The 24386-nt window shown below is 48.6% G+C and overlaps 12 protein-coding genes across 12 annotated transcripts; 4 read left to right on the top strand and 8 right to left on the bottom strand.

Moving 5' to 3' along the window:
- The first annotated feature begins 53 nt into the window (after positions 1–53).
- BDV59DRAFT_163241 (M20 family metallopeptidase) lies at positions 54–1278 on the top strand. The gene is made up of 3 exons (XM_073687597.1): positions 54–621; positions 686–996; positions 1043–1278. Exons 1-3 carry the CDS (start codon positions 89–91, stop codon positions 1231–1233), a joined length of 1035 nt encoding a protein of 344 aa, XP_073549471.1. The 5' UTR covers positions 54–88; the 3' UTR covers positions 1234–1278.
- A 381-nt stretch (positions 1279–1659) lies between these two features.
- On the bottom strand, positions 1660–1944 carry BDV59DRAFT_174845 (uncharacterized protein). Its single transcript, XM_073689145.1, has one exon. It carries the CDS (start codon positions 1905–1907, stop codon positions 1740–1742), a length of 168 nt encoding a protein of 55 aa, XP_073549472.1. The 5' UTR covers positions 1908–1944; the 3' UTR covers positions 1660–1739.
- A 210-nt stretch (positions 1945–2154) lies between these two features.
- BDV59DRAFT_174847 (Nitroreductase-like protein) lies at positions 2155–3283 on the top strand. The gene is made up of 3 exons (XM_073689146.1): positions 2155–2632; positions 2688–2802; positions 2863–3283. Exons 1-3 carry the CDS (start codon positions 2297–2299, stop codon positions 3069–3071), a joined length of 660 nt encoding a protein of 219 aa, XP_073549473.1. The 5' UTR covers positions 2155–2296; the 3' UTR covers positions 3072–3283.
- A 1560-nt stretch (positions 3284–4843) lies between these two features.
- BDV59DRAFT_174848 (Zn(II)2Cys6 transcription factor) lies at positions 4844–6346 on the bottom strand. The gene is made up of 2 exons (XM_073689147.1): positions 6221–6346; positions 4844–6041 (listed from the first exon to the last, which is right to left on the bottom strand). Exons 1-2 carry the CDS (start codon positions 6314–6316, stop codon positions 4890–4892), a joined length of 1248 nt encoding a protein of 415 aa, XP_073549474.1. The 5' UTR covers positions 6317–6346; the 3' UTR covers positions 4844–4889.
- Positions 6347–7643: 1297 nt separating this feature from the next.
- On the bottom strand, positions 7644–9225 carry BDV59DRAFT_200525 (putative MFS transporter; the record flags this gene model as incomplete). The annotated part of the gene is made up of 3 exons (XM_073693602.1): positions 7644–8869; positions 8922–8970; positions 9028–9225. 3 exons carry the CDS (start codon positions 9223–9225, stop codon positions 7644–7646), a joined length of 1473 nt encoding a protein of 490 aa, XP_073549475.1.
- Positions 9226–9934: 709 nt separating this feature from the next.
- BDV59DRAFT_163255 (NmrA-like family protein) lies at positions 9935–11062 on the bottom strand. The gene is made up of 2 exons (XM_073687598.1): positions 10693–11062; positions 9935–10640 (listed from the first exon to the last, which is right to left on the bottom strand). Exons 1-2 carry the CDS (start codon positions 10945–10947, stop codon positions 9984–9986), a joined length of 912 nt encoding a protein of 303 aa, XP_073549476.1. The 5' UTR covers positions 10948–11062; the 3' UTR covers positions 9935–9983.
- A 124-nt stretch (positions 11063–11186) lies between these two features.
- Positions 11187–12721, bottom strand: BDV59DRAFT_174853 (polysaccharide lyase family 1 protein). The gene is made up of 4 exons (XM_073689148.1): positions 12384–12721; positions 11993–12329; positions 11861–11941; positions 11187–11813 (listed from the first exon to the last, which is right to left on the bottom strand). The coding sequence occupies exons 1-4, from the start codon at positions 12524–12526 to the stop codon at positions 11208–11210; spliced, it is 1167 nt and encodes a 388-aa protein (XP_073549477.1). The 5' UTR covers positions 12527–12721; the 3' UTR covers positions 11187–11207.
- A 1158-nt stretch (positions 12722–13879) lies between these two features.
- BDV59DRAFT_200528 (uncharacterized protein) lies at positions 13880–16169 on the bottom strand (the record flags this gene model as incomplete). The annotated part of the gene is made up of 2 exons (XM_073693603.1): positions 13880–14998; positions 15510–16169. 2 exons carry the CDS (start codon positions 16167–16169, stop codon positions 13880–13882), a joined length of 1779 nt encoding a protein of 592 aa, XP_073549478.1.
- A 2665-nt stretch (positions 16170–18834) lies between these two features.
- On the top strand, positions 18835–19701 carry BDV59DRAFT_200529 (uncharacterized protein; the record flags this gene model as incomplete). Its single annotated transcript, XM_073693604.1, has 1 exon — positions 18835–19701. One exon carries the CDS (start codon positions 18835–18837, stop codon positions 19699–19701), a length of 867 nt encoding a protein of 288 aa, XP_073549479.1.
- Positions 19702–19853: 152 nt separating this feature from the next.
- On the bottom strand, positions 19854–21095 carry BDV59DRAFT_200530 (uncharacterized protein; the record flags this gene model as incomplete). The annotated part of the gene is made up of 1 exon (XM_073693605.1): positions 19854–21095. The coding sequence occupies one exon, from the start codon at positions 21093–21095 to the stop codon at positions 19854–19856; it is 1242 nt and encodes a 413-aa protein (XP_073549480.1).
- Positions 21096–21414: 319 nt separating this feature from the next.
- BDV59DRAFT_200531 (purine-cytosine permease family protein) lies at positions 21415–23041 on the top strand (the record flags this gene model as incomplete). The annotated part of the gene is made up of 4 exons (XM_073693606.1): positions 21415–21581; positions 21636–21809; positions 21856–22498; positions 22559–23041. The coding sequence occupies 4 exons, from the start codon at positions 21415–21417 to the stop codon at positions 23039–23041; spliced, it is 1467 nt and encodes a 488-aa protein (XP_073549481.1).
- Positions 23042–23136: 95 nt separating this feature from the next.
- On the bottom strand, positions 23137–23937 carry BDV59DRAFT_200532 (uncharacterized protein; the record flags this gene model as incomplete). Its single annotated transcript, XM_073693607.1, has 2 exons — positions 23137–23684; positions 23742–23937. 2 exons carry the CDS (start codon positions 23935–23937, stop codon positions 23137–23139), a joined length of 744 nt encoding a protein of 247 aa, XP_073549482.1.
- Positions 23938–24386: the final 449 nt, after the last annotated feature.

Genomic DNA, 24386 nt, shown 5'->3' on the forward strand with positions numbered 1-24386 from the left:
TTGATATCATCATAAAGACGTTTCGATAAACATCCCGACATGTACAGCCCGGATGTATCTTTGCAAATAGAGCCAATTCGATCTCAAAATGCCTGAGAAAGTTGTCTCACTTCTTTGCGATCTCATCCAGGTGCAGAGCACTAGCGAATATGAACAGGAAATTGCCCTCTTTCTTGACAAATACCTCACGGGCCTAGGTTACACCGTCGAACGCATACCCATCGCCGAAGGCTCAACTCGCGAAAATGTATACGCATACCTTGGCTCCCAGCGCAAGACCCGTGCCTGTCTTACTTCCCACATGGACACTGTGCCTCCGCATATCCCGTTGCGCGTTGATGGGTCGACAATTTACGGACGGGGCGCATGCGATGACAAGGGCCCAATGGCGGCACAGATCTGTGCTCTTGAAGAACTGAGGACGGAAGGCCGTGTGAAAGAAGGAGATGTTGCGTTGCTGTTTGTCGTCGGAGAAGAAAAGGGTGGACCGGGCATGATTGCGGCAAACAACCACGATCTTAGCTTTGATGGGGTTATATTTGGGGAACCAACGGAAGGGAGGTTGGTTGTGGGACATAAGGGACACCTCGTGTTTGAACTGATTGGAGAAGGCAAAGCTTGGTTCGTTGGTCCCCTTTTCCTTCCCTTCGCACCTTGCTGACCGAGTCCTGCGTATATGTTTCAGTCACTCTGGGTATCCCCAACACGGAGTCAATGCTAATATCGCACTGGTGGAGGCACTCAACGACTTCCTAAACACTAAGTTTCCCGATTCTTCACTGCTTGGGCCGTCGACATTCAATATAGGTAAGCTTGAAGGGGGTGTGAGCTACAATATCGTACCGGCCGCCAGCAAGGCTCTTTGCGCTGTGCGCGTTGCCACGGATATGCCTGGTATCAAAAAGATTGTGGCGGATACAGCAGCAAAACATCCGAACGTTCGATTGGAGTTCAAATTCGAATATCCGGAAACCTTGCTAGATTATGATGTTGAAGGTATGTTTTCATCGTTGTCCAGATTGTCATAAACTCACGTTTCTAGGTTTTGAAACCGCGCCGGTCTCATATGGAACGGATGTCCCTCGGTTCAAGGGGGGCCACAAGAAGTATCTCTACGGACCTGGATCTATTCTCGTTGCGCATGGCGAGAACGAGCAAATTGAGGTTTCAGAACTATTAGAAGGTGTTCAAAAGTACAAGGCGCTTGCACTTCATGTGCTCGGTGGTCCTTGAGCATATATGATGTTTTCCTAATTAAACAAGCTGAATGCATTGCGATATCTTGGTTACAGGATTTTGTAAAAATGGTCCCATCATTGTGGGCAACCCACGGTGACTCTCGTCGATCAGAGGACAATATTTATTCATAACGTATAGTCAGGAATGCGGTACCTAAGTGCGATGACATGTATTATCTTCTCACGTTTTAGCAACCTCATTTCGCGTTTAGGTGTCAGTTCTCTTCATGAGGTACATATAGCTATTGGAGTTGCTACGTATAGCTATTGGAGTTGCTACGTATAGCTATTGGAGTTGCTACGCGATGCGATGCGTTGAAATAGCATTGAGGCTGGTGAAATGCAAATATGCTTCTCTAATCCAATAAAAACCCAATGAATGGAGATTATCGGTTGAAAGCGAAATGATATGGGTTCTGTACCACAGAGTACATATTCTATAGCAAATTATAGGTATGAATTGTATTTTCTCTGGAGCAACTGCTAGTAGTCACATTCCAATCACAGCCGCAGGAAGAACCACGCTAAGTACCCCGTACGCCAGAGTCCTAACGAAGGCCACGTGTAACAAGTTGGATCTACGATTCTCCAAGAAAAGAACAGGCCATAGAGAAAACAACGACAAAGGTAATATCCATCTGATGCAGGCTTATGAATCAGATCTAGCATGGAATCTTCTGGTGGTTCCACAATTCATGACAAAGCCTTCATCAGCGGCATTCTTCCGAAGTGATTTATCATCCAACATTTATTATTAATATTTCTGGTGGTCTTACAAACCCGCCACTCGGCAGTAGAAATTTCCGTCTTGCCGTATTATTGGCCATTGATGGCGGACCGAACCGGGTCAATGGGACCATCAGCACACAGAACTGACTGAGGACCCAGTGACCACGCACAGTCAAAAGACAGAATGATAATAATAGCGGGGGAATGGTGGGTTTGCTATGTAGTTGGATTCACCCCTATATAAACCGGGCTTTCCCCTAGCTTGGTCGTAACACCATTATCATTCTACTCCCATTGTCTGCACCCCAGCAACATTACAATCAATCAAAATGGGCTCCACTCAAGCTGAATTCAAGAACCCCGCCACTACCACTCTCTTCGAGCTGGTGAAGGGTCGTCGGACTCACTACGCTCTTAAGGCTGAGAGTCCCATCTCCGACGACGCCATTGAGAAGATTGTCCAGGATTCCGTCCTCCATGTTCCCAGCTCCTTCAACACCCAGACCTCCCGTGTTGTCCTTCTTCTGAAGGAAGAGCACCAGAAGGTGTGGGACATCGCTATTAACATCATGGAAGGTCTGGTTGCTGCCGGCACTGTCCCCAAGGAGATGTTTGAGAACCACACCAAGCCCAAGCTCGAGGCCTTCCGTGCTGCCTACGGAACCGTAAGCTTTATCTTCTATATTTTCCGATTGAAAATATCATAATGACGAATCAAAGGTGCTTTTCTTCGTGGACTATGAGTCTCTCGCTCCTATCAAGGAGAAGTTCGCCATCTATGCCGACAAGTTCGATCCTTTTGCCCTTGAGTCTAACGCCATGTCTCAGTACCTTGGTAAGCCCTCACTGGTCACACATTCCAAATCGTAGGTTCCCGTAAGCTAACGGCCCACAGTGTGGACTGCCCTCCAATCCGAGGGTCTCGGCGCCAACCTCCAGCATTACAGCCCCCTGATCGACGAGCAGGTCCAGAAGCAGTGGAATATCCCCGCTTCCTGGAAGCTTGACGCCCAGCTTGTCTTCGGTACTCCTACTGGCCAGCCCGGTGAGAAGGCCTTTGCTCCTATTGAGGATCGCTTCAAGGTTTTCGGAAAGTCCGCATGAATTTGATGATCAATGATACCTCATTAGAATAACGAATAGAACAATTTTTCCTGACTAGATTTGATACGCTACGTGTAAGCATTGGTCCCGGTTAATCGGATTCATTATCGTCATTCGCTCTTGTAGTGGCCGGAAGGTGGCTGGTAGGGCTTTCCGACAATTATAACACTTCATGCCATGTACACATGCCATTTGCCACGGGTACAAAAGGCACTTTATATCATTTTTAGGCAACAGGAAATCTGTTGCGATAAAATAGAAACTTGGCACTTGTGGAGCGCACGCGTCTAGGTGATGAATAGTTCGAAATACCAGGAATGCAGCAAGAATTAGCTGGAACCTCTTGTAGTTCCTCGATTATTGTAGCTGTAATATCTCATCCAATATCAGGTTGAATGCATTCTAAAATTAGCTTTACTCCACTGCCGTTACTCGTGGTCCCTGGATCTAAGCTTTTCAGCGCTGGCCCACTCGTACTCGTTTCAGAATTTCCTAAAGGGGTAATATTGCTACCATCTCTCTCGAAGATATAAAGCAGCTGAAGGGCTTGAAATTCAGTCATTCAACTTTAAGAGAATTCTCATTGAACACATTACACACTACAGTTGCCGCCATATATAATGGACTTCACTTTTCATCCCGGCACGAACGGCTCCGCTCCCTGGGTAGATTTCTACCCATATACACCATCTGCCTCCGCTGGATATGCCTTTGTGGTCATATTTGGGATCATAACAGTGGTCCACCTCTTCCTCATGTTGCCTTTTCGGGCAGCATATTTTATACCACTCGTAATCGGTGGAATATGTTCGTTATCAGTTCCCACCTTGCGCTCGCGAATTCTGACATCAGAGCTACAGGCGAAGCATTCGGGTACTACGGTCGAGCGTGGTCACATACAGACAGAACCAGAATTGGCTCGTGGGCCTTACAACAAATCCTTATTTTATGTGCTCCTCCGTTTATTGCTGCCACGATATATATGGTCCTCGGACGGATAATCCGCGCGTTCGACGCAGAACACCTTTCCAGTATTCGCACCAGGTGGCTCACCACTATCTTTGTGATAAACGACATCATATGTTTCTTGACTCAAATTGCAGGAGCAGGAGTACAGGTTACTGGTGACGCTAATGTAATGGATATTGGCCGGAAGGCTGTTCTTGCTGGCCTTATATTCTCGTTGTTTGTATTCTGTCTTTTCGTTTGGGTTGCGGCTATATTCCATCGACGCCTGGCAAGAGAACCAACTTCTGTCGCGTCCCAAAATCCTCACCTTTCCTGGAGACGGTATATGTGGGCTCTCTATATCTCATGTCTCACAATGATGGTACGTAACCTTGTACGGACGATCGAGTTTGGCGCTTCGAAAGGGTCTGCTTTAAATACCGAGGAGGTATTTATATATGTGTTTGATGCTGGTTTAATGGCTATATGCATGGTTGCGCTAATCCTATGGCATCCTGGAAAGTTAGTCAAGGAGGCCAGAAGAGCAAATAAAGCCAATAGCATGTACGAGCCTATGGTGGAACAAGGAGCCTCGGCAGACCTTCCCTTGTCAGGATATCGAGAGAACTGAATTTCCTGTATACACCGGCAATATTTCGATGTACTCCCTGCTGTTATTATTTGTGTTCTCTGCGAATTTATTGATGTAAATGATTTCAATTGTCTTCTCTTTTCCCTAGCTCCTTTAGATCACTGCAGGCACCTTTCAACTTGTTTCCCTCTCCATGCAAGTTCACTGTCCAGGCTAGATCGGGGGTGCTGTATTAACTTATAGCTTTCCATAAGGAAGTACTAACTATTTACATGAAGCTAAGCATGAATCACATCCCATGGCCAGTCAATCCACATATGGAAGTCTTCCCTCAAAGACGTACGGATCCCTGAAATGACATGTTTATCCCAGCCAACCATGAGCCACGATGTCTGCATGTATCTCAACAAAATGCTCCAATGAGCCAATACTATCAACGCAAAAGGGTGCTTATCTTCTAGGTGAATAATAAATGTTTCGGGCAACCGATATATCCACCCAATAATGGCAGCCATCAAACAAATGCCATCCCGTCCTAGCGTGCGCTGTTCGTACACATCTTCAAAAGTCGTCATTAAGTTCATACAGGCGGAGATACATAGATCCCGGGTGTCTTGGTCGACTGTATGTAGCTCGATAAAATGTTTGACGCCGATTATATGCTGCTTGTGTTGCACGAGTTCTGCTAGCAAATCCGGACCAATTGTGTCCGCCCTGGGCCCCGGTACAGGCTCCAGGATCCCGGTGAAAATCTCCTCGCGTCTGGATTCCAGGATAGACCGAACTCCACGCATAAGTACCAGCCACTCGGCCTTTCCCGTTTCACTAAAGACAATGTACTCGCCCGGCGTAGGACCATGTCCGAAATACACGAGGCAAATGAGAACAGCGGATATGTATATCATTTGGCAATTTTCAGAACTTAGCCGTGAAAGGACAAATGTCACGGATCTCACACCAAATGTAAAGTGGTCATCAGCCTGTCTGACGTATTGATCTCGCTGGTCTGGTTGTTTAGAGCCGAGATGTAAGGCGGAAATTGCTAAAATGAGATGTAACACTGAGGGGAACGTGAAGCCCCACTGCGGGAGGTGTGTCTGGTATACTCTGTGCACGTCTTCAGGCTCGTAGGTCAATGTTTTGTACGTCGATGTTATGTAGTGATGGTAAAGCTGGAGATCCGCCATTGAAATTCCGGAATTACTGCTGTAGTCAAGCGGCAGGTCGCACTGAACACCTATTGAGCTGGCCTTCTGCTCGCCTTTGGAGGACAATGCAGTCTGGAATTTTGACTGTTTGAACCGATATTGTTGTCTTGGTCCGCTCGCGGGAGGAGAGGGTGATACAGAGGTCCAGTCCGATGCGATTCCGAAGTCGCACTCAACAGAATGTTGCAAGCAATTCGTGCATGATGGTTTCTTCTCATCGCACTGTAGCATATTAGTGCTTTGCTCGACAGTTTTGTACGGTCCGCTATGTTGCCCGATTCGAACACATAATAGAGAGCGCAAATATTTCCACATCTTGCAATGTTTGTTGATTGCTCAATATATTTTGTGCAGGGATAATAGCAAAGAGTGAAAGAGTGGTTAGAAAATGTGGCACTCACTTTTACACGTCTTCTTTTGCAATTTTTGCATCCTGACCGAGATTTATGATGTGTTCGCCGAGAGCGAATTTTATTTTGCATAGTGGTTCCCTCCATCTGTTGATTCTTATTGCATCAAGCAGTGTCGTATTCGTTCCCTTTTATCCGTCTTGGGCGACCGCAGGCAGACATGATTGTTAAATCACGTGATTTACCTTGCCCGTGGGTGCATGAAAGTTAATCAAGAGCAGCACATGGGACTTCGAAAATCATGTCATACTGTAGAAGCAGTGATATAAGCATATTAATATCCATGCTTACATATCCGTTTGGGTTGGGGGGCTGGTGCATAGCGCGGAATTCTCGTGACATTGGGCACTCCATAGTTAATCTAGAAGCTGATAATATGGAGAGCAACTAATATGCCTGAAGATGAATCGTTTCAATACCCCAAATTCAATGATTATTTGCGTCTCCGGGCACCTCTCCTTGTTCTGTTATCTTTCCCTCGTCAGTTCGTCGGCCTCATTCGATGGTTGTGTGGCTTGGTTATAGTATGTTGACATAAATAGAGCCCATTCCATGTACATTAAATGCCTCCTATGGCGCCGGCAGAATGCGATGGTGATATTTTTAGTCAAATTTAATACCCGCGAGACACGAAAATACACCGAAGCCTAGCCAACATACCAGTTCTACTTATCTTATACAGCTGGGATTATCTGGAGAGAATGGGTCCTTCTATACCCGTAAGAGGCGAAAGTATCAAAGATTTTGAAGGCACATGCATTGCACACCCTGAAGTATCGCTTTATGAGGCTTATCGGTCAATGGTCTAGGTACATTTCCGACGGTGTAGTGATGGGAAATGGAAAAGATTACTCTTTGGAATAAGCACCTTCCCTGCGCAGGTCACTGTTACTACACTAGCGTCTCAGATCTCCTTTGCAGTTTGGACAACTCTCTTTCTCTTGATCATCTCTGTTCTAAGAAAAACCCGACACCTGACATCCTAGCAGAGACCGTACCAGAGCGATGAGATTCCACAAGTATAATTTCAGTGAAAACAAGCTCCAGTAATTCTCGCTCAGGAGTATTTTGCGGACGGCATTATACTCTGATTTCATTGCCGAAAGCTGCGCCTAGATAAATAGGTACCGAATTAAGGAACCGGCATTCCTTGGAACAGGGGCGATCACGCCAGGGGACTCTTGGCCTGCAGCTTGAAATGGGTCTTAGCTCAATAGTAGAAATATTTCGGTCTAGAATCTACGATAATACGCAGCCATCGTCTCCAGCTCCTCGGGTTTACCCCGTGGGGGAGGGGTCCCCAATTTCTACAACATTTCAAAGTTTTTAAAAGGGACTAGATACTGAATCAATTCATCCATCTAAGTTCACCTCTATTATCTATCAAGAAAGGTGTACGGGACATCCCATCAACCTAGTAGGTATACCTATAGTTCGGGTGACGATCACCCAACTGCTCAAACTGCTCCTCGTATGTAAGGTGTTCCAAGCCCTCGAGAATCCGTGGCCGATCAGTCTCCTTCTTTTTGTTCAGAATTCTCAGTAGCAAAATCTGGACAACGGTCAGAGCCATGCCAATGGCCACCAGAGCGAGATTGAACCGCGCGCCAAGATTATAGTACGGCGCAGAGCTCTTGGGATAGATCCAAGTGCTGAGTACGCCGCCACTACTTGTTGAGATGAACCCCATCGCAACAGCAGTAGCGCGTCTATTATAACCTGCGCTGTTGTTCGGAATCCAACTGATGAGACATGGCGCACATGCGTAGATTCCCGTCACGAGAAGAACCAGCGCAGCGTAGCGGATGCCGAAAGTACGGCCGACAAGGGCGAGTGCTGCGCCGACAAGGGCAATGGCGCTGGTTACCAACGCACAGATTCCCCGTTGCTGATACCGATCGGCAATATAAGCGGTGATCATGGTTACGACAAACCCACAGGCATACGGGGGAACGGTCATGAGTTGGGTCTTGGTGTTGCTGTAACCGAGTGCCTGTACAATTGACGGGGAGAAGTAGGCCAGACCAAACAGGCATACACCGCTGCAAAACAGAACAGCGCATGCAATCCAAACGTGGAGGTCTCCGAGAACAGATACGACCTTCTTCAGGGTCACTCTCTCTGATTCAAAGTGGTTTGCGTCGAGCTGGAGGCGTGCAATACAGCGTTCTATATGCTGCGGGCGGAGAGTGATTGTCTTCTCGGGGCTATTTGGAAGCATGCAGAAGGAGAATAGGCCGAAACAGACAGTAAAAAGACCTTCCAGTAGGAAGATCCATTGCCAACCACGGAGATTGCGCAGACCGTCCATCTGTTCGATAGCAGCTGCCAGAAGTCCGGAGAAGGCACCACTCAACGATGCTGCAGAGAAGAAAAGTGCAATACGTACTTGGAGCTCATGTCTCCTGTAAAATCCAGAAAGATAGAGCACAATTCCTGGGAACAGTCCTCCCTCAAACAATCCGAGGAAGAAACGGCAGGCGACAAATCCTCCAAAGTTGGTCGCTTGACATTGAAGAATAGTGACAAGGCCCCAAATTGTGCAAAGAGTTGGTAAAAGGATACGAGGTCCAACTTTCTTCAAAATTAGGTTCGAGGGCAGCTCGGCAAGGATGTAGGGGACATAGGTGACGGTGATGGCTTCACGAATTAGCATACTTCCAGGTGTTGTAGGTAACAAATAGAAACCAACCACACTTATACTGATAATCTGACAAGTTGAGGTCCTTGTCTAGGCCTGCCTGTAGACGAGTCAGTCCCAAGTCAATTCCACCGTCGAAAGAATGCAACGGACATACCACGCGTGCGTTTCCCACATTGGCACGGTCCAACCAAGCCAGGAGGTATAGTATCAATGTCATTGGCATCAAAAGAAGGTCTAGCCGCATGAGCGTCTCTTTGTCTAGACGACGCTCTTCCTCCGTAGGCTGCAGCTCTACGGCAGAGATTTGCTTGGCCATGGCAGCCTCGGGGTCCTTGAACTTTCCTTCCTCCATATTTCACATAAACAGGTATGATATAGCCCAGAAATATTTCTGTGGTCGCACTCTGTTCTGCCATGGGGCTTTATAATTTTATCACCAGGATTCACGCCCTCTCGAAGAATGAGGGGCAGCATGTGTGGCGTCTCACCATCAACAACGGCAATCGACTACGGGATTCTATGTTAGTCCGGAAGAGCGGGGAAACCCCTGCGTCCCACAACCTCAACATGCCAAGGATGACGGATTAGGCGATCACTAGGGGCTTTTCAGTAGCCATGGTTGTGTTGGAAAGGTACGTATGGAATGCCAAAGTGCAAAGGCGTAGATGTATCACCACGGCTTGTTGCGACGCTTGAGTTACCTGTTGGACCAATTCCCGAATCTCTAAGCTCTGTACATGGTATTGAGCAATCAGCGGGAATTCTATGTTGGATAGGATTTGACAGTGGAATAGTCCCGCCCCGCCCCCACATGTGATCGAGAACCAAGAAATGCCCAGATATCCGGGGTTGGGGTTACAGCTAGTCATACAGAAGCCTGTCTAACTCAGAGGACAAGGGACCTCGGTTGATTGCGTGCCTAGGTTCTTCCTATTGCCAAGATTAAGCAATACTTTTTAAATGGGTACTGTGTTACGTAGCATAGATTCTGCCAGTCTCCCTCCATGCAACATGAGATCAGAGAAATTCACAAAGACTGCAAGATTGAGATCAATTATAAAGTACACATTATGATATAAGATCACTTTTGCAGACGGGCAAATGACACGCTTAGGTCTTCGAATAAGCAGAGTCCTCCTCCAGCCACCTGTCAAAATCTTTCAAACCAGGGTGCATCTTCTTCAGTTTCGCAATGTCGGCGCCATACCCGTGATCGTAAAACCATTGGAACATAGTCGAAAGCTCCTTGGACATCCACATAATAATGTACACGATAATCCTATACGTGGTCGGGGGATTCTTTCCCGTCTTCGATTTCAGCTTCTTACTGAAGGTTTCAAATGTAAGCTCGTCACCCGCGAGGGAGAGGCACTGGTTGCGCAACCGGTCCGGCTGGAGAAAAGCGAGGGCTGCGAAGTGTCCAATATCACTGACTGCAACAACCTGCAGCGGTTTTCCCCTCAAGTATGCATCCCAGGCTGTAACAGTCACCTTTCCGAGAAAATTGGGGGCGATGTTATCCAGGAAGAACACGGGCCGCAGGACGGTCCATTTCATCGCCCCGTCCTTGGTTTTCTCGAACAGATGCTGTTCAATGCGGTGCTTGCTGACGAAATGCGGGATGTTGGTGGGGTTGTCAGTGGATGCATCACCACCACGGTCAACGGAGGAGTAGACAAAATATTCCACATGTTGTTTGATGGCTTCGTCAATGAGGGCCTTGCCTTGCCGTTCTTCCCCTTCGACGCCGCCCTTTCCCATCATTGCCTACGTCGCATGGATGAGTATCACCATCATACAAAGAATGCTAGGAGCTTACCTGAACGCTATATACCCCCCATATGGGCAAAGACGTGACCTTCTTCGCATTATCAAAGATCGTTGCCGGATCATCCAGATCGCCCTGGACGAGCTTTATCTTGGGAGATTTCTTGGCCAGCTTCTGCGCTGACCCAGAATCTGTGTTCCTGGTGACGGCTAAGATTTCGACGTCACCATCCTGGGCGATCAGACTGTTAACCACAGCACCACCCTGGTTGCCAGTAGCTCCGGTAATGAGAAGAGCGATAGTCATTGTGATAGTTCAGGCCGTGAGTTGAAGCTTCATGAGACGTCACATCATGCAACAGCCCTCTCTTATAGTAGATGACCTTGAGATGACTTGGTAACTAAGGGCACTCTGATTTGTCACGATGAAGTCATGTCGGCTTCGGCGGATTTGCGCTCGAGGCCGAGCTTATTAATTCCCCGATTAGTGAGTTATGCGCATTGTGTATTACTAATGTAGTATAACTAACTATAGTCAACCACAGTCCCTTATGCAACATGGAAATTTTACAACTTGCCAACTCCAGCGCTGGCCATCACGGTATTAGGCACGTCGGCCACCCCAATGTGGTCAACCAAGGAGTCGGTATACTGTGCTGCCATCGTCAGAACGTCCTCATCCGTTCGCTCGGTCCAGGTTCCGGAGTCAGTCAACCGGTTCCATTCGCAGATGTAGCCTAGCGCGTCGGTGCAGGCGCTGGCCGAGTCGACGGTGGGCACATTATAGATGAGAGCACCGCTAGTCAAGGATGTTTCTGTCAGCGGGGTGTCGACTGCCTCGAAATAGTTACCTTCCAGCAATACCCATGTGTTAGTATCGATATCGAATGCATGTCCGCCAATGTTCTGGAAGTAGTTGTTGACCCCATGGAAGAAGTTAGTCGAGTCCGTCTGCGCAGTGCCCATGTGTGGTGCCCGACCGGAGACATCATGCACCCAGTTGTCGGAGAAGGTGTAGTAGTCTTCCTCTCCGATCAGCAGCAGAGTCCAGTAATGTTTGCCGTTGCAACCAGCGGACCAGTCCGTCACTCCGTCGAACTCGTTGTTTGAGATGGTCACCCGGCCGGCTTTGCCCCATCCACTGACAATGAATTGACGGCCTATAAGGGAGATCTGCGAAGTCAGCCTGAGTCTTCTCAATGTTGAGTTGGGCAGGTTACCTTGTTGTGGTCAATCCATACCAGGTCGGCATCGTCAAGGGTGATGGCGTCTCCTCCCCACACATACTGGGGGTTCAGATCCTGGATTTGTTAGTCACTTCATCGCATGCACATGAAAAACAGGCCACGTACTGTGATGTGGATGTTTTGAATGATAACATTGTTGTTTCCACCAGTAATACGAAGGCCCTTGCCCTTAAGGACACCATCGCTACCAACTCCAACAATACTCTTGTTGGAGCCGACATCGATCGGCGTCTTCGCAGCGTTGTCGTAGGTACATGGCACCCATGTTCCATCATCGCAAGAGTCTTGAATCCATGCCTGGCCCGCGGAGGTGCCACCCTCACAGATAGTGGTGCTAGTACTGCAGCATTGGCCGTCAGTAGTTCCCTCCGTGCCGGTAAAATCCCAAGTACGGTCAATTAGGATTGTACGCGGCGTGTCATCGGAAATCCATTCGATGAGCCTGAGTAATGATTAGCATCTTGCAAGACACCGTAAGAGAATCCCGAAGGCGTACTCTTCGATGCTAGATGGGGTTTCCGCCGCAGCCGAGCCACCACCAGTCGTGTCAGCAGCGAAGCCAAATGGGCTGCCGGACACCTGAGCCTTCACGGCGCTTGCGGAGAGCGCAAGCAAAGCATACAATATCTCTGTCTTCATGCTTTCTGCCTCAGTAATCGTATTGGAATCTTACATAGTGACTACGCTGACTGGGGACAGCTCCCATCTTATACGCCGCAGGGGGCGCCATTTACCAATGTATTCCTTCTTTATGGCTTCCCAACTATGAGAGTACTGCGTGACTCTCGGTCAACCTCAAACACATGATCTTGGCCCGCCGGTCAGGATAATTTTTGCTGTTTGAAATTATTTAATGTTTCTGAATTATCCACCAAGAAGGGAAGTTGTCTTGAGAATCCTGCACTAAGGCGGCGGGGGATGTCTCAGATCATTGCCCGATTCTCCTCCCGGAAATGAGGTTTACGGATATGCCAAGAGCTTTCACTATCATCCCCTGTTAGGTATAAATTAAGCAGAGCTGCAGTGCAGGTCCCCATAGTGCTTTATTGCAGTCCTATCAGGAGTCTTGGCTATGCACAGTTCATAAGCGACATGATATCTGATCCAGAGACAGCAAAGCGATTGTTCCGTTCTATCCGACCTTCCAACTCCAGCAGAAACAGAAGTGCCATGATAAAATAAACCGTCGAGTTATTATGTCACTGCCCGGGTGCCGATCGCACGTCGATCTACCTGAGCTTTGCAGCAACAACCAAACAAAAAATGCTTCTATATCTTCCGTGGGAATTCAAAACGCACAGCACTGCTCCAAGGCGTTCGGATAATCCTCGATTGTCGCAAGCTGCACCTCGGACCTGTTAAGACTGTTTGAACCCATCATATCCACTGTGGACCTACCAAAAGACGACGAGCAGCCAAACTATTCCACTGCGCATCCTCAGCGCAACCGTTCACAGAATGAAACACATCCTCGACGTCTGAGCCGGAAGCGCTCAGAACCGGCGTTCTACGACATTTCATAAATCGGTAAACCGTGTATATTGTGAATGTTGCGCCACAGATCTTCGTTAGTAGCCGAAGAACCACTGGTGACCTCAGGTCCGTGTTCTCGATAGCTTCGCAAGGGTAAAACGCGTGATCCATCTTTTTCATCTTTTAAATAAGATGTCCCCGGTTATTGATGTTCGAAATAGCAGACACTGGCAACACTGGATGAATGGAGGGTTTACGACTTACATGTCTAGTCTCGAATAAGCCACGCAAGCGCACGCGATCCCGTGATCGCTCTACAAAGTTGAACTACATCACAATGCCCTCATGGGCTTGGAATTTTCAAAATATAAATTTGGACAGTTGATTTTGTGAAATTTTCATGTGAATGACACCCAATACAGCCTGACCCGAAATTCCCCCAGAACTCCCAAAACAAAGCCATGGCAGCCCAAAAGTATAATTCAATGCGAACTGGCCACCCCAAGGGGACAGAAACTCTCAATTGTCTCGATCAAAAATCTGGTTGGCGGTGGCCTGCCGTTCAACAAGCATAGCCAACATCTTGCGAGAAAATGCATTGCGCATATCGACGATCTGAGCATCTATGGCATCCAATTTAGCCTGAGTCTGTGATATTTCGTCCATAACCTCGTCAGTATCCATATACTTCCAGTTTGGGTCAGGATGACCGAAATCAAACTCTGAATAGGGATGCATACCAGTAGATATATCCCTCAACCGATCGTTGCTCCTGCTAGATCCCATCATACCTAAACCAAAGAAAGACAGGTTACGGGTAAAAAAGGCAGCAAGCCGTGCTAGACATGACATGTCCCCTCCTTTCGCCTGCTTGTCTATCATCTCATCAGCAGCGACCTTCATAGCGGCCACCTGGGCTTCGAGAATCAGCTTCCGGTCCTTATCAAGCGAAATTTGCTGGTGGACGTCATCACAATCCATGACATCCTCATCGAACACTCCTGACATACCAAAATCTTCGGGCCGCGGCGACATGGAGGTCCGCTGTCCACTTCCGTGCTTCCAGATTGAATGGCACTGTGGACTGAAAGTTGACTCATAATCATCGGCCTCTGGCATATACTGGTCTTCTTCGCCATATGCCAAATCCATATCAGTTTCGTCATCATCTATGCGTGAGTTGACCTCGCACAGATCTCTGTCAAGCAGAGTTGTCGGTTCATGGTCAGGATTTGGCACAGTGTCGTCCGATTCTTCATGCAACATGTTCACAGACTCTACATCGTCATCGTAGAAGAAGATCAGATTCTGCTCGGGCATGGGAGGAGCCGCGTTACCTTGAGCGCCGTCAATTCCGTTAGCATCGGGCATGGTTTCGAATGACTCGTCTTCGGAGTCAATGTCTCCTAAGAGCTTTGCAAAAGACTCCGCCTGGGAGCGAATAATTTCCTCATCCAAGCTTGAGGACGTCTGTCTGGAAAAGCTGGCAGTATACAAAACCCGATCAATCTCGGACTCCAACGAGCTCATGCGGGTAGATATAGTGGATTGGGACCCGGTTAACTCCATACGAATGAATCCTAGGCCTTCTGGGTGACTTCCAACTTGTAGATGTCCGGAAAACTGGTCCTCTTCGCACTGCAAGCAAACGGTTGGCTGCTCGTCCAGTATGAACTTCTCACTGGTCTGGTCTCCATGACAGACAGCCACACCTCGTCTCAATCCGCTAGTGAGCTGAGTGCAGGTCTCCAGAGTAACTGTTGCGACGTGACGGCAGCGAGGGTAGCGGTTGAAAGTGTACAGGCACATGGAAACTCACGGTTGGGATATAAATATATGCCAGACTGCTTGTAGAGGCTTAGGATTGTTGTCTAGGTAGATGGAGTATGCAGAGGCTGGACTTATGATTCATCATGTGGGTATTCAACCGATTTTTATACTTACTGTTGCAATATCGATGATAGAGATAGTGGAACAAACCGACATGCAAACAAAGACATTATACGGAAAGCATCCACGCAAATGTCTTTGAAGCATGCCCGAAACTTCCCCAAAGAGCACAAAGACACAGAAAACATGAAATTTGTCACATTCAAGAATTTGCTCTCAAATCCGGGGTTCTCCTCTTTAGATCCGTCAAAAAGCTCACTCCCGATTCCAAGAGCCACCAGGCGGCCATTTCATGGAGGAACCGCAGCAAAGGTTTCTCCAGCGGCATACTTGCCCTTCTACTCGTCTTATCCTCTTTCTCAAATCTCGTCCACATCGCTGTTTCGCTGTGATACACGACTTCGTCACCCTCTTCGGTATACCGTATCACCAATCGCCCACTGACAGGTCCTTTGAACAATAATTTAAAGACGACCTTGTCAGGAGTCCGCTCTTCGACCCGGTAAACGCCACACACAAGGTCCCCCTTATCAAAGTTCAAGGACTGGAGGTGGGATGCGGAAAATGTCTTACGCTCTACAGGCGGAACTACTAGCCGCAGGATCCAGGCTTGAGGGAATCTGGCGAAGGCCGTCATGTTGCGGCGCAGCAGCAAGGTAAACAAGACTTCCGCCTCTTTACCGGGTAGAAGATTCCGTGAGACGCGACAGGCCGCATGGTCGTGGATAGAATAGTATTCATCGGTGAACACTGCGGGAGGGATGGAGGTTATCGTGGAAGAGAGAGAGGTTGGAAGCGTCCCGTGGCTGGATCCGTGGACAATGCGACGTTCTAGAGAGCGATGCACAAAGTAGAAGTATGCAACAGCAGTGGAGGATGTTGCTAAGCAGATCGATGTGGCAAAGAGAAGAGACGGCATTTTTTGATAATTGTTACACGATGTCGCGATAAAGGAAGAGTCAGCATCGGAGGGGTTAAAAGTCAGCAACCAGACATGCTCGGCATGACCCGCGGTGGAGCCAATGATCAGACACGGGAGATTTGACTAAATACGCCACAGGAATCCTGATCACGTACGGGGCTGGGTCTGTTGGTTTGGAGTCGCTATACTGATGTACAAAGGTGAGGAAACAATTTTCAAATGTACAAGGCAGAATGGCACAACAGGTATTCTTAGCATAAAGAAATAAGGCCTAGAGCAACGCCCGTATCTTATGGCCAGTACATCGACCAAATCACAATGTCCGGGTGATATAATGAATTATTCAGAGCCATCGCAATTCCTTTTCATTATGACTATCAGTCTTATCCATAAGGTCCCGAAATCAACATAAAAGCATGCGCAAAAAACGCTGTAGTACCATCTCTCCTCTCCATCATCATACATCGCGCTCCATCCTCCGCCTCCAAGACAACAGGAGTGGGTATTTTCAAAGGCGAATAGGACGACGGTATTCAAGAAGAGAAATGAAGCAAGCTCCGATCAGTGGACAGACCCATTCCTGCAGCAACAGCTTTCTTCGAATCCGTTCCTTGACGACTCATCCGATCTGTTTAGTGCACTTCTTGCACCTCGTATGTTTGCTTCCTGGCCTTTCGGGCCATCCACTTGCGATAGGCAAACAGGGAGATAATTCCTAGTCCCACGACGAACACGATGCAGAAGACCAGGATGACACCAGGGTTATCCCCAGCCCAATTGCGCTTGAGAACCTGGCTCCGTGCTTCAACGGCGGGGAGGACGATGGCGGCCATGTTGCTTAGTCTGGAATTATTAGCTTCTAGATCTCTTTTCTATCTGTCTTCGATCCTTATGCAAAAACTGGGGGACGCACTGGAAGGCGTGGATGCTCGATACTCGATACCCACGGGAAAGAAAACGACACCGGACTATATCGCTCACGCACGAATACCCGGTTAGGATCCAACAAAGAAGCCACCGCACCGAGATAGATGAGAGAAATCAAGAGGGAGGATCAAGGACGCATGGAAAGGAAGGAAGGTAGACAATAGCTTAGGATCGGTCGGAGAGCATATCGGGAGCAGCGGAAAGACGATGACAACAGGCATTGCAATGACGTGGAGGAGATGACAGTATGCAACGTTTGCTCATGGCTTGTGTCTGGGGTCGGGGCACGAAAGGGAGGGGACGAACATGGATCTGGTACCACAGGACCAGGCCAGGAGCTTAATCTAGGAGCTTTGCTTCTACTTGTCATGATTCCATTTTGCCCGGCCTGTACGGTCAGTTAGGGTTTTCTAGTATGAGGGAGGAGATCTTAGAGAACTGGGCTTTGGTGTTTTCGGTCGACAAATAGTTTAGTTGCCCACAAGTCCCATTTGCATTGTAGTTCCATACCCCATTGCTCACCTTCTAGGATTTCTGTTAGTAACACGCCAAGATCAGGCACTCTGCACGATATATCTATACATATCGATACTAGACGAGACAAAGAAGATACTGTGAACAGTGTCATTCATCCTCAGCCCGTGGACAACAAGCCGACAAACTTTGACGATCCGCTCGTTCCGCTGGCGTCACCACTCGATCATACCCGCTGGTCGACGTGGACCATGACATGTACGAATCAGTCCAGGAAAGAGGAGAGACTTGATCTGACTGGTTAAGAGAGATGGCTTTGAGCAAGAATTGACTATCGACAAAGTAAGTTCCTCTTTTCTATAGACCTGCCTGAATGGTGTTGTCGAGGATCTCCTCTTTTGATCCTCTCTTGACGTCATCCATCTAGAACAACCTTACATAATCAGTGCATCACGACAGCAGGTAATAAGTTTCTCGAGCTTGACTATGTCGAAGCTGTTGAAATGATAGTGAGGATAGAATACGGTTTCTATTTTCGATATCTCGTGTAGCGTCCATTAGTGTGGGTGGTCGTGAATGGTGAAAAACGGGCCACTGCCGTAGCCCTAAATCGATATCCACATCACATCCCGTTTGTCGCAACAAAGATATTCTCTATCTTTTGGGTCTATCGGTTTCCTTCCTGTTCATATTTACTCTCCGTAAATATATTCCTCATCGTCTTGGGATTCTCCTCTCTAAAATACTACATACCAACTTACGAGAATCAAGGGGCTGAAGTTGCTCCCTGAATCCACCTCTTCGTATTCGGCCCATTAGCGCCAATCAATTCGCTGTGCCAATACCCGAATGCATTGCCCAGAGTTATTGATCGACAGTAACAGTTTTAACTGCGACCAGCTTGGAGAGTACGAGATGTGTACGCAGTTTGGAGTCTCTTTTGCATCCAACTTGCCTTGTCAGTGGCCAAGTCTCCCGTCCTCGGGAAATTAACAGATTCAGGGCTTCTGGCCCCTACAGTCTTCTAAATTTGTAGAACTCGCTTCCTGTCGGTCGATCAATACTTCTTCAACCTGCATTAAAGACACCATAACTGACCCCTCTAGAGCCCAATTTAGCAATACGAGCTATCCTTAGCGCAAGAGAGCACGTCCATCGTAGAGCATCTTCATTAAAGTGGCTCCTCCCCACTCGCAAGAAGTCGCTATTATTTCGTTCCTTTACGCCAGCCTCTTTCTAAAGACTTTTCGATTTTCTTATCATGGCCTATAAAACTACCCTCTGGCTGGCGTATAGTGCCATCGCCTTCTTCCCGGTAACAAACGCGTGGACCCTCGTCTGGAGAAACGACACCGGGGCCTCAATCGAACATCAAGAAACGCCTGTGAATTGTACCCCGATATATCATGAAGAAGGCAAACAATTTTCCTGGGATCCGGAGGGCGCGTGGTGCATGAATTTCTGGAGCGAGTCGACGTGCGAAAACCGCATCGGCTACTCCTGCGATGGCGTTGTGTGGAAAAAGGCAGCCTCTCGCGATCTCTCCGCTTTCGACGTTTACCCTATGCCCATAGAGTCCAGACAAGTTTATGGCTTCCCCAGCACATCCGCAGTACCCACTCCAACAGCATCAACCCTCACTGTGACGCAGCCGGCTGAGACCAGTGCTACGCAAACTTCCGAGGCAGACACAGATTCCGGCAACTCACTGTCAGGAGGCGCCATCGCAGGGATCGTTGTCGGTGCTGTGGCTGGCCTTGCTCTATTGGCTGCGTTATTCTTCTTCTTGGGAAAGCGAAAGCCAAAGAATGATGCATCTGATATACCCTCATCTCAGCCTCCTCCAGCTCCCGCAGCAGGAGCATCCATATCTCGTACTGGGACCAATGCCAGCTATCCGACCCCTCAAACAGCACCTACCCAGCCTGCCGCGTTCCCAATCGAACATAAATCACCCATGGCTGAGACTCCTGTCGCTCAGTCAATATACTCTTCAGTGCCTCCCTACTCGCCACCTGCGACTGTGTATCAACCTCCCTCGGCGACGAGAGTCGTGGAACTTCCCGGAAACTACAATCAATTGAGCGAGATGGATGGCAGTTCGACCGCTAAGGGGCCATTAAATTGATTTGGTATGTGCAGGATAAATCGGAGTCAGATGGTTACATTTCATGGGTACATACAGAGTGAACATGCTCAGTCATTACGTGTTTGGAGGCTTTGCTTTAGCGTCAGATACCATACTCTTTATCTTCTTTCCTAGTACATCTTAAGTTGGAGTCAAAAAATTGAACCCAACATCTTCCCCATCAGTTTGTTCTCCTTCAGCCATGGCACCTCCTCAGGGGAATACTTGTAGGCCCGAAAGATAGCATTGCTCTCATAGGCAAACCCCATTTGCTCCATCTTCTGTAGCTCATCTGAACTCATTACACCCTTGTAATCACTTAACTGCGGCACGACAAACTCCCAAACCGTCTCACCTGTCTCAGTAACTTCCAAAATCCGGCCGGTGGCCGCCTCGCAAGTCAGTACATTGCCATTCTGTAACTTCTGTGCAGAACCCATGAATGGTGTGAAAAAGCCTAGTCCCCCGGTACTCGGATCCTTATATTCCCAGAGCACCTCCTTCGTCGCGCGAGACACAATGATCGCCCGTGAGAAGGGCACAGACACCCTAGGGCGGAACACGCCATTATCGAAAATCAGAAGATCCCCCGATGGTAACTCATGAGCACAATGCTGCTGGCTGACCACCGGCGGTGCAAGGTGCCACAGAACCTCCCCGGTCTGGCGACTAATCACAATGACGCCAGAAGTACTGCGTAAAGACGCAATGATGTTTCCGTCCGAATCAAATGTGACGCTGTTGATCAACGGCCAATGCTCTCGTGGGTAGTCCGGGAGGAGTGGAAAGCGATCAGGGTCCAGATGGTCGACTGCTCTCCACGACCATAGAAGTTTTGCTCCTCCATCTGCTCTTCCAGATTCATCCCTTCCTTCAAAATCAGCTGATGAGGACATGTTGGTTGTACTCCAGGGATCAACGAGCTTGATGCAATCAGCATAGACCGTTTTGCCTGGTGCTTCGCTATTGGGTATTCCACCGGGGAGGCGAGCGGCTTCTTCAGGTGTCAAAGGCTCCAGGGTGGTATACAGGAGCGTGCCATCATCCAAGTGATTCTGGTCATGGTGTGCACGGGGATCATGATACTCTCGTAGGACTTTTCCTTCCGGAGAGACTTGCATCATGATTCCGCCGCGGTACTTGGCCCACATCGGGAACAACCGCGGGGCGTCAGGGTGCACGCCATTATATGCGAGATTGCCATCGGGAAGGATCCGGCCATGGCGACCTGCGCGATATGGGAGGGTCCATTTGTGAACCTCCTTACCCATGGTAGACACCAGATGCACAGTGTTCGAGGTGAGAGGTGTATAAAGGACGTAGCCTGGGGCCACCTTCTCAGAGTCAACACCGCGAAGACCGAGGCCGCGTCGGCGAAGGGTATGCTGTTCCATTATCTCGGGCCAAATATAAATGAAAAGAAAACCAAATTCTTAGTGGGATTAAAGAAGTTTTATTTTCCCCTTCTTAAGTGATGGGATATAAATATTTCTCTGTGGAATGGTATTACACTAACGACCGGCATGCCGCGGTGATCCGCGGCGAGATACGCCAATCACCGATACAACACGCAACTGATATGGCGTCAGATCAGACTACGATAGACTTATCGGTATGCCGCGGAGCCAGATAGCGTAGACATATATGAATAGTAGGCTTCTAGTATGGTACGTTGTTCTTGTCATTGTTCCTGTATGTGTGTTCTCGCTCACGATGGAAGACACCGTATATCACACTGAGAAGACATCTAACGTTGGTGCACTGGAAACACCCGCTACATGGATCCAGTCGCTTGCGATTGAAAAGGGCGGGATACAAAGAGTAACAGACGACGAGCGACTAGAGAATACGACCAAGTTTTGGAATGCATGCACGTTTTGGTATGACCCATTCGTGTTCCAAACCGCATCTATCTAATGTAATCTCTTGTTCAGGCTGAGCGCCAATATGGCCGTGGCTACCCTCAACACTGGTACCTTGGGGGGAGCTATGGGCCTCTCCTTCTGGGATAGTTTCATAGTCATACTCATTGTCAACCTCCTTAGTGACCTCCTTCCAGCGTGGACGGCGGCTTTCGGGTTGACGGGATTACGGATGACGACTTTCTCGTAAGACATACATACATCGTCTCGGTATCTGAGCTAATATCAACAGGCGATACTCTTTTGGCTACTGGGGAAACCTCCTTGTGGTAGTCTTCTCCATGGTTGCAACAACAGGCTGGAATGCGATCAACTCCATTTCGGGTGCGTCTGTCCTCGATGCTCTGTCCAATGGAAAGTGCCCAACCTGGGCCGGAGTGATCATCATCTGTACAACTGTGTGGATAATTTGTGCTCTGGGAATCACATGGATTCACCAACTCGACGTATTCCTATGGATACCGCCCTTAATCGTGTGGTGTGTCACAGCAGGAACAGGGTCCTCGCATCTCACCGCCGACACAATCACGACATTCGCGACGAGAGAAGACAAATCAGCGGCTGTTCTTTCGTTCATAGCAGTAATATTCTCCTTTTCGGTCTCCTGGGTCAACTGCGCAGCCGACTACAACGTCCGCATGCCTGTCAACACTCCGCGCTGGCAGATATTCTCCGCGACCTACGTCGGCATCCTGGTCCCGTCGGTCTTAGTGCAAACCCTTGGGGCAGCTTTATACACCGGTACAATAACTAGTACCGATTGGAACAATGCATACCATTCTTCCGGGGTTGGAGGCCTCCTAAAGATGGCTCTAGAACCCGCGGGGGGATTTGGCAAATTTCTAATGATATTGGCGGCCTTGAGCGCCATCCCAGTATGTCTTGCCCAAAGCGTCCCTTAACTCTCAGCTAACATTTCATCCCCCTCACTAAAGAACAACATCCCCAATAATTACTCCTTCGCTCTGCATGCGCAGAACTTTGGCCCGTGGGCCCTGCGCATCCCACGCATCGTCCTCGTCACATTCGGATTCATCGCTGCTATTATCGTCGGCTGCTGTGCAGCTCAATATTTCGAGGACACACTGCAGACCTTCCTCAGTGTGATTGGGTACTGGACTGTCATTCATATTACTCTTGTAGCGGAGGAACATATCCTCTTCCGAAGAGGTTGGAAGGGTTACGACCTCGATGCATGGGATGACCCTGCTAGGCTTCCGTTTGGTTGGTCTGCGATAGGTGCCTTTGCGGCTGGGTTTGTAGGCGCTGCGCTGGGCATGAAGGTTGCATGGTATATAGGACCTGTTGCAGGAAAGATTGGATCCGGCGCAAATATCGGTCATGAGTTGACATTCGTGTTCTCGGGTGTGGCATATTTCGGTTTAAGATGGTTCGAGAAGCGGCTGGGTGGGCGATAGGTTGTACGTGATCGAGTTGGTTAAGGTAATTTGTTATCTACAATAATGAGAACCATGCTTGTCTGCGCAGATACAGATAGCCTTCGCATAGAAGCCTACGTATGAGGGAACTCCCAGCTCGGCAGCAGATCCCAATTCCCATCGCCTGTCGTTTCTACCCCCAGGAACTCCGGGAAATAACTAGCTAGATCTCCTCCGAATAAGGTACCTTCTGCATGTTCCATCCCTACCGTGGAGCTCTTTTTGGGACGTAGTCTCTGGTGGACTTTGGAAATTATATGGCCCAGAGCGTAGGCAGCATGGCACGGAAGCCCGATGGACTGCAGCCATGCGACAAGGCTGAGGATGAGTGAATCCAACTCTTCCAAGTTGTGAGTATGTGCAAGCTGTTCTTCGTATCCATTCAACAAACGGCAGATAATAACGGCCGCAAATGTGACCATATGATATATGTGGTCGGAAAGATGACGGGTTCGCTCATCTGTGTTGTCGATGGCGAGTCGGATTATGGACGTTGAGTGCCGGATCATCTCCGAGAGGACAGACTCACGGGCCCGGGCGGTTTTTGATTTTAGCGATTGATCGTACAGTATGAGATGGGCGAAATGAAATCCCATGAGAAGGAATTGCGCCCGCGGTTGTTCTAACATTGCGTTAGATGGCCTTAGGGAATCGGGATAGATCTATTGACTAATCATACCCAAAACAAACTGCCATTCTCTTCTCCAGCTTTGCAAATCAGCAGCAGCTTTGAGGAGGTCAATCGATTTCCCTGCGCTATTTTCGTAAACGGTCCAGTAAAGATAGACCTCGGCGACCATCCGCAGCTCATAGTTCGTTGCATGGTCCGATCCGACAATCGAGCGACATCGCGCGATTTGTGCTTCTTGTAACATGGACATTCGGCTGGTCCCGATGCAGTATTGTAGATGCACTAGGCATAGATGGTTCCATAGACACCGGTGGTCAAGCGTTGTTTTCGTTGGCTGTGTGTCTGCCTGTGGTCTATTGGCCTGGTCTAGGATGGGACTGGACTGCCAGTGCTGCAACGCAAATCCGCTCAGAAGCCAACTGTCAATACTCAGTGGCACTTGTCCGACGGTAGTAGACCACATGGACAGGATAAGGCTTGCTTGGAAGAATTCGATCGGCTGAGGTGCGTCCAGAAGAGCGGCTGAGATAAGAGACCGGGCGCATTGATAGAGTTTTGGGGCGAGACTGACGGCGAGGTCTTCGGTCGTATGTCTTACTGCAATTAAGCAACATGCACATAGCAACAGCGGTGATTTAGAAACGTTCTGTAACAAATCGCTCGGATCATGCTCCTCGTCGAACAGAACCCACC

This window comes from Aspergillus ambiguus (genome assembly GCF_047715705.1).
Source record: "Aspergillus ambiguus strain CBS 117.58 unplaced genomic scaffold BDV59scaffold_9, whole genome shotgun sequence".
In the NCBI taxonomy this organism is placed as follows: Eukaryota; Fungi; Ascomycota; class Eurotiomycetes; order Eurotiales; family Aspergillaceae; genus Aspergillus; species Aspergillus ambiguus.